General features: G+C 33.9%; 4 protein-coding genes across 4 annotated transcripts; 1 reads left to right on the top strand and 3 right to left on the bottom strand.

Annotated features, from left to right (window-relative positions):
* Positions 1-455: 455 nt before the first annotated feature.
* On the bottom strand, positions 456-2,102 carry RO3G_10274 (uncharacterized protein; the record flags this gene model as incomplete). Its single annotated transcript, XM_067664859.1, has 5 exons — positions 456-587; positions 638-1,546; positions 1,604-1,658; positions 1,809-1,837; positions 1,914-2,102. The coding sequence occupies 5 exons, from the start codon at positions 2,100-2,102 to the stop codon at positions 456-458; spliced, it is 1,314 nt and encodes a 437-aa protein (XP_067520960.1).
* A 1,530-nt stretch (positions 2,103-3,632) lies between these two features.
* On the bottom strand, positions 3,633-5,966 carry RO3G_10273 (uncharacterized protein; the record flags this gene model as incomplete). Its single annotated transcript, XM_067664858.1, has 4 exons — positions 3,633-3,833; positions 3,893-4,070; positions 4,129-5,111; positions 5,169-5,966. The coding sequence occupies 4 exons, from the start codon at positions 5,964-5,966 to the stop codon at positions 3,633-3,635; spliced, it is 2,160 nt and encodes a 719-aa protein (XP_067520959.1).
* Positions 5,967-7,037: 1,071 nt separating this feature from the next.
* On the bottom strand, positions 7,038-7,616 carry RO3G_10272 (uncharacterized protein; the record flags this gene model as incomplete). Its single annotated transcript, XM_067664857.1, has 3 exons — positions 7,038-7,386; positions 7,524-7,549; positions 7,596-7,616. 3 exons carry the CDS (start codon positions 7,614-7,616, stop codon positions 7,038-7,040), a joined length of 396 nt encoding a protein of 131 aa, XP_067520958.1.
* A 617-nt stretch (positions 7,617-8,233) lies between these two features.
* Positions 8,234-10,296, top strand: RO3G_10271 (uncharacterized protein; the record flags this gene model as incomplete). Its single annotated transcript, XM_067664856.1, has 5 exons — positions 8,234-9,330; positions 9,384-9,454; positions 9,636-9,794; positions 9,849-9,978; positions 10,119-10,296. 5 exons carry the CDS (start codon positions 8,234-8,236, stop codon positions 10,294-10,296), a joined length of 1,635 nt encoding a protein of 544 aa, XP_067520957.1.
* Between the last annotated feature and the right edge of the window lie 1,011 nt (positions 10,297-11,307).

Raw genomic sequence — 11,307 nt, 5'->3', positions numbered from 1 at the left:
ATCATCATCCTTATTTTGTGTCAAAATGAAAAAAAAAAGTCCTGGGTGCTGTTACAAAAAAAATGTATCGGATATTCAGCCGATAAACAGTAATCACAAATGAGGACCGCAGTTGACAAAAAAAAAAAAAAAAAAAAAAAAAAAAAAAAAGTATCTGAATTTAGAGAGCTCGAGATCCTAAAGTCTATCTGTATAGTTCTAGACATATTTCAATTTGCATATGATATGCAAGCCCACTACGAAATTTAAAGCAGTCCAACACATGATTGGATCCTTTATAGGTAGTACTGCAATAAGCGTCAAAAGATAGACTTTAATATGAAGGATAGTCAATGTCACCAAGAGATTGAAGAGGATAGATGGGTTTGATATTATTTGTATCGGAAAGGAAAAGAGATTAGTTTCAGAATAGAAAGCATGCAAATTTAGGTGCAAAATAATATTATTTTTATTATTTATTTATTGGCTGCTTTATTTACAAGCTGTTGTAATTCTTGCTTATCATACATTGAATGAGCTAATTCGTTAATTGCTATAGAATCCAATAAACATATTGTTACTCGCGGAGCATGTTTGATACCAGTGGCCTATATTCAATATAAACAAACTTATATTAAAGAGAGAGAGAGATGTTTACCTTAACAAGTGGAAAGAGTCTATCTCCTAATAATTGTTTTTGTTCATATAAAGATAGACCTTTTAAAGAATCCAAGAATTTTTCAATCTCATCTTTCAAATCCTCTTCTTTTTTTGCTGCATCCGATGTCTCCTTGACACCTGCATCATTTGGTGCAACGATAGGAATAGCACGGGAACATCTTGGGGGTATTTCAATATTAGGTAAATAATAATAATTAGATTCTTCATCTGAAAAGATGTCTAATGCTTCCTTTGCTCGTTTAATTTCAGCCATCAAAAATGATTTGTTGAATAGACATGTAGCCAGATCTTTTCTTTTTAAAGTCAACAACATGTCTACTATGTCCTGTATGTTTTGTTCCTGCTGACTGACACTAAAGATAGCTTTTGTGATAGCTTGTCGTTTGATACTTATATCAGTCATGGCGGATTCAATTGATCCACTTCGACGTAATATAGGTCTTTGCTGATGTGGCGGGGGTGGAGGGATGAAAAGACCAGAGGGAGTCATGATGGGTTGCTGCTGAGTAGGTGCTGATACTTGTCTTTTTAAAGTAATTGGAGGAGGAGGAGGAGGAGGAGCAGCACGATAGACAACAGCTGGTGCAGAATGACTTGTACTATAACTATCACTTGATGATTTCTTGGGTTCATGAAAGGCAACCACCATTGGCTTTGAACCTAACCTTTGACCATTCATTTCTTGCTTGGCTCTCAGCGCATCTTCTGCTCTTGAAAAACTCACAAAACCAAAGCCTCTTGATTGATTTGTTTGTGGATGTCTCATGACTCGAGCGGATACAATCTTTCCAAACACACGGAAATGTGTAAAGAGGTCCATACTTTCAATATCCAAATCGAGATTTTTAATATAAAGATTGGTGTAATCAACTGGTGTAGGTTTTGGCTAATAAAAAGAAGGGAATAAATTAAGCCTTGTACAAGTAAATAGATAAACATTTACATGATGCTTTGTTTCCATTTGATGAAATTTATTTGAATTCAATGGATGAACAGTGCTATACATTTGATATTAAATATAAAGAAATGTGAAAGGGGGTATAGGAAAAGAGAAGGTAAAGGGGGGGGGATATAAAATGAGATTAGTTGAAAGAGGAAAAAGAGAAAGAAGGAAAAGAGAAAAGTTGATTTTTTATTTTGGTACTTACATGACGTTATTATGTATTACTTTGTTATTCTATCAAGTGTATGTAGATATGTGTGTGTATCAATGTGAGAGAGAGAGAGAGAGAAGTGTAACTTATTTTATTTACCATCATCTGCTGTGCATCGTAAGCATTTTCTGATTTAAAGTATTGTAACAAAGCTGTTGTGGAACCTTCTGAAATTTTACATGAACTGATGGGTCCAAAAGGTCTGAATAACTCATAAAGTACCACCTTGTTGGGTATATTTTTTATTTGTAAAATGTTTGCTTCTACTCTGGGTTCAACCAAAGTCATCTTAAATTGTAATTTGTTTGAGCTGAATAATGTAAAAGCACAATCCGCTATTAAACTATTTAATATGCATCATCTTAAAAGCCTCTTTGTACCTATTTCTTTGCTTTTAAATTGAATGTAACCAGAGCATGTATTATTCTTTATTTGAATAAATTCAACTCTACCTAAAATAAGTATTTATTACATAATGTATTGATATGCTTATACCTGATAGGATCATAATCTTGTAATAAATAAATTATCTCTTTCTTGGTCATTATACTCGATATGAAATATAACTTTTCAGTTACTAAAATCTCATCTATCTTTACTTTTTGTATATAAATTTTATTCTTCTTTGGTAATTTTACTATGACTTTGGCTATATTAAATTGAGTCATGGTTTTCATTTAAAAAGAATAATAAATAATAATAAAAAGAGAGAGAGTGTGTGTGTGGATAAGTGAATGAAGCTTAGTTTGTCCCCCTTCTCCTTCTTCTCCTTCCCTTGTTGCCTTTTCTCCCTATTTTAATGATAATAATAAAAGCAAAAAAGATATCTGCAAAGCTTCTTCTTAAACAAATATGCATTTAACCTATCGTTTCAATTTTCTTTTTTGTTTAGAAAGGCCTCAATTACAGCATATCTATTTATATATACAACCTTCTTTAGTGAGATTAGCTTCTTATTTCCTACATCTGTAAGGGGAAGATACAAAAAAAAATTTTTTTTCTGATATTGACACTTTTTCTGCAATACTTTTTAGTTTTGCTATAAATAATAGAGCGATTCGTTCGTTTATAAAATACGATTATTTGTTATTGTGCACAGACTATATTGTTTGCTACTGACAGTTGCTAACTTTTATTTTTATTTTATTTTTTTACTTTTTGTTTTCTTGACTTGTCATCAGGTAGATCGCCCTCTTTTCCCCTTCTTTAGAGTCATTGTCTAGATTAATAACCCCCTGAAAGGGCTGTCAAATCTTATTAATAAAAAAAGGGGCAAGTTATCAGGTGTCATATTATTCTGCAGTGTTCATATATATGCACATTAAAGAAGAAAAAGTTTAAAAATAATCCTTTATGCAATCCTCCCTTTTTTATACAAAGTTTCTATTTCTGCTTTGAGCTGTAATTCTTTTATTTGCATTTTGCATAAAAAATAAAATTAAAATACAGTAAATTATACAAAATTAGAAAAGAAAAAAAGGGGAGAGGGGGAGGGGAGGGGAAACTTTGATAATCATTAAAGAACAATAAGCTTGATCATTATTATTAATATTTTTTTTTTCGTGTATTTATTCTTTTTTTTTTTTTTTTTTTTTTTTTTTTTTTTTTTTTTTTTTTAAAAAAAAAAAAAGAAAAAAAAAAAGTAGAGAAAACAAAAGAAAGTCTAAACGTCCTGAGGTTGTCTTAATTGAAAGTAAGTGGATGCAAACTCGGAGCATTTAACATTTACATTCCAGTCGAGATACTCTAAATAATGAACTTCCATCTGGTTGCTGAATGAAATAATATGAGGTTTCATAAACAAATAATATTAACAACTTACATTGCTTTGGTTGATACATCTGGGAAGAGCTGTGAGTAATCGGAATTATAAATAGAACAATCCTCCCATACTTTGGCAGCAGTAAGAAGCGAGAGCATTAAAATTCTTTGCCAACTTCCATCAAAGAGACACTGCCCAGATGTTTTTATCATTCGTTCTACATAAATAAAGGCAATGATGGCATGTTCAGAAGTCAACTAAAAAGAAATGAGTATTGTTCTTCGAACCATATAGAAAGAGAGATATGATAACTTACATCGGTTCGTTCAAAAATGGCTGCCATCTCCATAAATATGTCGGACCACTCAGTCAGTGGTTCTGCTTCCCACATATCATCATCATACGAAATATCAAGAGAGATAAATAACGGGTCGCAGTCAAAGTTGCCTTCAAAGTGGTTTCTGCGAATGATGCTGTAAAGAGCCCAAGAGATACTGTGTATAAAGAAGAAAGGAGGGATTAGCAAGCAAAGGCTCTTTTGTATTTAATTACCTCTGAAATGTTGTTTGGACTTTATCAATATCATGCTGCTCATCGTGAAAGGTTTTTTGCCAGGCAAGGTCATAATCTTTCAAGGCCGAATAAGCAGAAATAGATCTCTTGTAAAGCGCACCATCATCAATATCAACTACCAGAGGCTTGACTTGTTTACGAGGAATACGATATTCTTTGCTGTTGGTGTTCGTATCAATTTTGACATAAGGAACTAAATCTTGGGTTCTCATATTGACCTCAGTACGACTATGGGCAACATGGCCCCTGACGTTATTCTCAATGATGGCATGGGCAATCGGTGGGTTCCATATCGAAGAAGACACGTTACGCTTATCGGTGACCAACTTGAGAGGCATACCATAGTAACTGTCTTCGTGTTCTACATCTTCATCCATATGATTAAAGTACTCTTGATACTCTTCAGACCTTTTCCAGACATCATCCAGCAATTGATCAACAGAAGATCTTGGGTTACCCTTCATCATGTCTCCAGTCAAGGTGGCTTCATCAGGCTCAAATACAAGGCGATGCAACTGGTGGCTGTTGCTATATTCACTGTCACTGTCACCATCGCTCATAGGGGGCTCTACGTAGTTGTCCATATACGAAAACACACCTCGCTTTTGGCGTTCTTCGAATTCCTCAAGAAAAGAAGCAGTTGACTTCTTCAAATCTTCTCTGTCACTATCATCGTACTTCCAAACACGGCCGTCGTTGGGATCAGCCCAAAGAGGAGGACCATAGGGTCCACCCTCGGTCCAAAAGATTGGTAAATCAAGCTCGGAACAGGCAGTGAATTCACCATTTTCCTTAATCTTGACTTTCCACGGTGGTAGACCAACACTCTCAAGTAATGCATTGACTCGGGCTTTTTCATCATTCAAGCAGTGAATCTCAAAACTTAGTTCTCTCAAGCTGTAAAACTTTTTTCTTTCCATGATGGTCTTGATATCAGGCGTCAGGGGAACTTGAAGACGATCCTATAGAGAAATAGTGTTAATAATAAAAGATAGCAGTGCACAACAGCTTGATCTTACAAAGAGGGCTTGCACATAATTTGGATCAGTTAAATCAAGTGTCTTTCGTTTTTCATTCACACTAGAGCGGTGTTTGTCTTTTACAGAAGATCCTACCTTTGACTTTTTCGCAAAGACACCTTTGAGCTTGTTAATAAAAGAAGAAAAGGATTTCTTGATTGATCTTTTATTGATATCAGAATAAATAGATACTTGATGGGATTCAGATGATTCTCCTTTGACACTATCAGATAATCCTTCCTCAACAGCATCGGATAAATCTTCATAGTGAGAGTCAGCATCGGAATGAAGAATAGTATTTTGTTTTCTCTCATTCTTGGATTGATCTTGTCCGGAAATAAAATCAATAGGTGAAGAAGGAAGTTTATCATCTTTGAAATGTTTAGATTGAGTAGTGGTTAAAGCAAAGTTATCATTCTTCTTATTGCTGGAATTCTCTTTGGCACAATCTAAAGCATTGCTCTGGATATTAAAATTGGGAGGAGTATTCGGTACTGAAAGATCATCATCACTGTCTTCACTCGATGTGTTCACCAAATCCAAAGTGGAGTTGATGTTGGGTTGGATATTATTTATCACATCATCCACCAAGGCCTTCTTTTCAGGAGCAGCGGAGATTTTCTTGACTTGATCCGTGTCGCGTGAACATTTGGTGTTCCAGTAATGAATCAAGCTAGTGATGTCTCGTTTAAGGTTGGAAGAGAAATCTTTTTGAAAAACTTTATCTTTTTTCAGATTTTCTTCTAATTCAATTATAGTGAAGGCGTCAAAATAAGGCGGCTGATCAATGGATTGCATTTTTATTATAAAAAGAGTGAAAAAGAAAAAAGGAAAATGCGACAGAAAAACATTCCCTTTTTGTAGTCAAGGAAGAAAAAAATGTGGAATTTGTTCAAAATTGAACTTGCCACTAAAGTAATATAAATCGAGGCTTTTTTTCTATGTTTGCTTGAGTTTCTTTGTTTAAAGCATCAAATGAACGTTTCTAAATTGTTTAATGAGTATTGTTACCGTAACAATTTGCTCAACAAAAAAAAAAAAAAAAAAAATACCTTTGCTTCTTCTTCTTCTTTGCTTAAAACATTCTTTCCTAACCCCATTTTTTGTAAAGCTTCCTTTGTCAGACTTTGTTCTATTTATACATATTAAGTTAATGACAAAGATGAAACATATGTAGCTTTACTTGGTTTTTCTTCCTCTATTCCTTTTAATTTTCTTATCATTTCTGACCCATTATCTCTTCTGCCTTTTAGAAATTCCCTAGTAAAAAGCGAATTGATATCAACAGTTGTACGTTATACGGTTTATAAATCTTACGCAATGTTTTCATTATTATCAGCCGTGTTATTCTTTTCTTGCAAGGCTTTTTTGAATAGTTCCCCCTTAACATTGATTAAGCCCTTTCCTTTTATGTAATAGGCCTCTACTTTTTTTTGAGCTGTTGATTTAATGTCAGGTCGTTTCTTTGCTTGATATACAATTCTGCCATCTGCTTGTTTTACAGCTGTTGCCCATCGAATATCAATGCCAACGTCTCTATATTAAATAATTGTTATGGTTGTGTAATGCATAATTTTAATCGTTTACCCTGAAGCCAATTCCATACGACCATTTTTTGAATAATTACAAACTTTTGTTAAATGGACATCACAATATTCACCCGCTCGTCTATTGCATATTTTTTCAGTGTCAATACGTTACTAAATAACTCAAGATATTTACCTGTCAATCCATTCTTCACATACTTGTCCTTGCTTAGAGTATCCTTGACAGCATACCAAGTCTAAACTTTGACCAACCACCCACATTTGTTGTATTTGGCTTACGTGAAGTGCTGCAGTGCCATTCGCCTACTTTCTTATTAGAGCCTCACACATTCAGCATGTTATTTTCTTTAACCTTATTTGCAACAAGGACATTAGGTCGTTTAAAAACTAAGACCGAGCCCATACCAATAGCATTTTCAAACTTCTTATATGCTTTGTCCGTAATGTACACATACAAGTAATCTCCTTTCATATCTGTCATTCGAACCACACAAAAATCATCACGAAGATGACATTTATCAATAACACCCATTGTGGCCCAATCTTGAGAAGGTTTAATGCCGATTCTTATGGAATTGTATTGTGCTACATGATTTTGGACATGTAAAAGTGGAATGAATTGTACATTTTGTAATCCTCTTTGACAATTGGCTTCAGAGACTAAACGACGTCTGTTATTAAAGAAAATTCAGTGTCAGTTATGCGTAAAGATTGTGTTTGTTTACTTTAATCGAAATCCTGTTCGAACGTCAGTGTCAATGGTTGAATTTGATCCACTATTCACAATCTGCGGATGCTTTTCTGTTACAGTAAGCTTTGTTGAACAACCTGGATCTATTATAAATTGTTTGAACATCGCTTTTTATTTTATGTAATTTACTATACCATTGGATTCAGGCATCGCTCTTGTTTTTCCTTACTCTGAAAATAATAGTAACAAAAAAAAAAAAAAAAAAAAAAAAGAGAGAAACGCGAGTTTTTGGAAATATTATTTTTTTTACGTGACTAGTTCATGCATGGCAGTTGAATGTGTAACCAGTATAGTCGCGTTTTATTCCTTGCTTTGAATAGAGAGATATCTCTTAATGATTGCAAGTGCTTTTATAAATTTACTTACAGACTGAAAAGAAACAACATGCCTTGTGTCATTATTTTTTCTTCCGCATTGTGCCTGTTACCATCATCCTTCTTCCCTTTTCTTTTTAATATCTCATTCTTTTTCTTTTTTGCTTGTTTATACTCAATGTTAAGCACAAAAAAAAAGTGTCTAAAGTACAAGAAACTACGATTGGCCCATTAAAATTTACGTGAAACAATGACTTTTGCTCACAAGGGAGACCCTTTTTTTTTTTTTTTATGAATATTCTCATTTATGATGATCTCGGCGCATCCTCCAACTCGGTTAAACACACTCGCAACACATTGAAAACGTTATTAGGACATGCTTATGACATTATAACTATTGATCGTAAAGTACTCCAACTCGAGCCCTGGGAGGAAAATTGTGCAATGCTCGTCATGCCAGGCGGAAGAGACCTGCCTTATTGTGAAGCACTCAATGGCCAACCAAACGATCGCATCAACCAATATGTTAGAAAAGGTGGCCTGTATTTAGGCATATGTGCTGGCGCCTACTATGCCTCTCAGCAGATTGAATTCGAAAAAGACAATCCAGTCATGGAGATCATTCAGCCCCGCGAGTTGGGATTTTATCCAGGTCTATGTAGAGGTACCACTTTTCCAGGGTTTGTATATAATAGCGAAAGTGGGGCAAGATCTGTTGTGGTCTTAACAGAGAAGGAGGCCCTTTGCCATCATTACTTAGATATCGATGTACCAAGCGAAATCAAAATGTATTATAATGGAGGAGGCTACTTTGTTCATCCGGAGAAATACAACAATGTCACAGTCCTTTGTCGCTTTAAAGAGCATGGTCCGCGATGTACGGATGAACCAGAAGGACCTACAGCAATTGTTCACTGTAAAGTAGACCAAGGTGATGCTCTATTGATAGCGACACATCCAGAATACGATGTTTCCTCTGAAGACCTTCTTTCGTTTACTGATAATAGCGAGAAAGTCTGTGAGATCCTCAAGGACTTGGTACTATCTGAAGTAGAAAGAAAAAGATTCCTTTGTGCTGCACTCTCACGTGTTGGGCTGAAGGTAGTGCCCTTTGATAATCACAAGATACCACTCGAGAACAAGACACTAGATGTAACTCCTTTTTACCTCTCTGGATTAACAAACGAATGGGTTTATAAACCAACTTCATACTTGATTCATAAAATAGATAGGCGCTCTTGTTTACTCAAAGACAGTCATGATATATTTTATGTAAATGAATTGGACAGTCCTCCAAATGAGCAGGCTCGTATCTTGTCACTGTGTAGAATAAAGGAAGGCAAATCGGCAGTGATTGAAATTATTTATCCAAACACAGTTTATACAGCAGAGCCTATCTGTCCTCCCTTGTCCTTGACCCCTCATTTTAACATGAAAGAGTATTACAGACAATTATGCCAAAAGAGGGAAAGTCACCAGGTCTCTTTTTCTCTTGGAAATGGACTTCTTTATGCTGAGGTAATCAGTAGTACTCAAACAGTGTTGGAAAAGTAAGTACTTGATGCCAATTCATTTATTTTTTATCAATCTGTATCATCTTTAGAAACCCTACATTATTAAGAGGCTTACCAACAGGCTTTGTCTGCCTTGGGTCTAATCAGATAGCTGGGCGAGGTACATTAAAAATACGAATTGAAGTATATAGAGTTAAAATTATATGGCATCATAGGCAGAGGAAAGAATTCATGGATTTCACAGCTTGGTGCCCTACAGTTCAGCTTCATTGTGCGACACCATGTAAACTATAAACATGCTCCTGTTGTATTCATACAATACATTATTGCATTGGCTATAGTAGAAAGTATAAGAGAAAGACATGGTTATGAGTCTATCCCTTTAAGGCTAAAGTGGCCAAACGATATCTATGTAGAATGCAAAAATGGGGAATTGAAAAAAGTGGGCGGTATTTTGATGAATTCATCCTTTACTTCAGATGAGTTTGTTCTTGTCATTGGTATAACAATCGCTATCTATTTTGTTTTTACGTAATATTGACTTGAACATATAGGATGTGGGCTGAATCTTTCAAATACGCTTCCAACAGTATCTATCAATGATATCGTTAAGGATTGTGATCCTTCCTTAAAAGCACTTTCTGCTGAAGATGTTCTTGCTGGCATTATGGTCAAATTTGAAATGTACTATAATCGCTTTTGTAAAGATGGCATGGGGCCATGGTTTTTAGACAAATATTATGAACGATGGTTACATAGGTTAATTTTTTTTTTTAAAAAAAAACTATCAAGTCATATTGTATCTAACAATTCATTTTTTCTAGCAATTCTATTGTTACTTTGACTACTCAAAACAATGAAAAAGTGAAGGTTGTAGGTATCACACCCGATCATGGTATGCTAAAGGTGAAAAGTCTTGATCGTCTTGATAAATTCTATGGCCTTTTGCCTGATGGGAATAGATTTGACATGATGAAAGGGCTGTTGGTACAAAAAATATAAAATGGGCATGAGTACGCACATGAGTACACATTGGCTTGTAAAAAAAAAAAAAATCCAATGCTGTTGTTATAAAATTGGAATTTTGACTTTTTATGGTATCAAGTAAATTTGCTATTAAAGATTTGATATAAGAAAGGTTTGGTCTCAGGTTATAATTTGAGTTTGAGTTGCTTGTAACAAGTGACTACCGGGCCTTATTAAGTAAATCAAACTGTTTTGAATAAATTAAAAAAGATAAAATAAAAAAAGGATTACAATGGAATATATTAAGTTTCAATGGACTTCTTGTTTTTGATGTCCAAGGAAAAATAAAATAAAACATAATTTGCCTCTTTAAAAAATATTTATTTGATAAAAAGAATAAGCTATGGGGGCTTTTTTGTTGTGATAACTATTTAAAACTATTTATATATTGTTACAAAGTGGTGTCTTGTAGGTTTATTAGATTTGCTTTCAAAGTTTAATCTTAAGGCTAAGATTGCCCTGAAAGTTGTTCAATATAGAATTCAAGTGAAAGCTTGATATAAGTATTAGCCACCAGATCTTATATGTAAGATCAATACAATGTTTCTTGATAAAATAATATAAAAGAAAAGTAAAGTAATAAATCAAGAACTATTTATAGGTAGAGTTAGTCTGTTCATTGAGTAAATTATAGAAATAGAAAATAACTTGTTTTTTCTTTGACTGAATGGTTGATATACATATCTTGATATTTTTTTAACCTTTCCCTTTTTTTTTCACTTTTGTGTTATCTCGTAAGAATAAAAAAGACTATAAAATTCAACGAGACTTAAAAAGTTATATTTTTATTTAATATTATTGTATCTAGTATTTATATCCTTTTCAAAATACTTTAATTAACTATAGCTGTAGATCTAGTATGAATAAATTTTCATATGAATATCTGTTCCTGGTTATGCAAGTGGACTGTTTTATAATTATTTCTTAAGTAGATATATTTTTCATTTATGTTTCATTGCATCAGGAGTTATATTAAAAAACTTGCCT

The sequence above is a fragment of the Rhizopus delemar genome, genomic scaffold, assembly GCF_000149305.1.
Source record: "Rhizopus delemar RA 99-880 supercont3.8 genomic scaffold, whole genome shotgun sequence".
Taxonomy (NCBI): Eukaryota; Fungi; Mucoromycota; class Mucoromycetes; order Mucorales; family Rhizopodaceae; genus Rhizopus; species Rhizopus delemar.
This window is presented reverse-complemented; position numbering and strand designations above follow the sequence as displayed.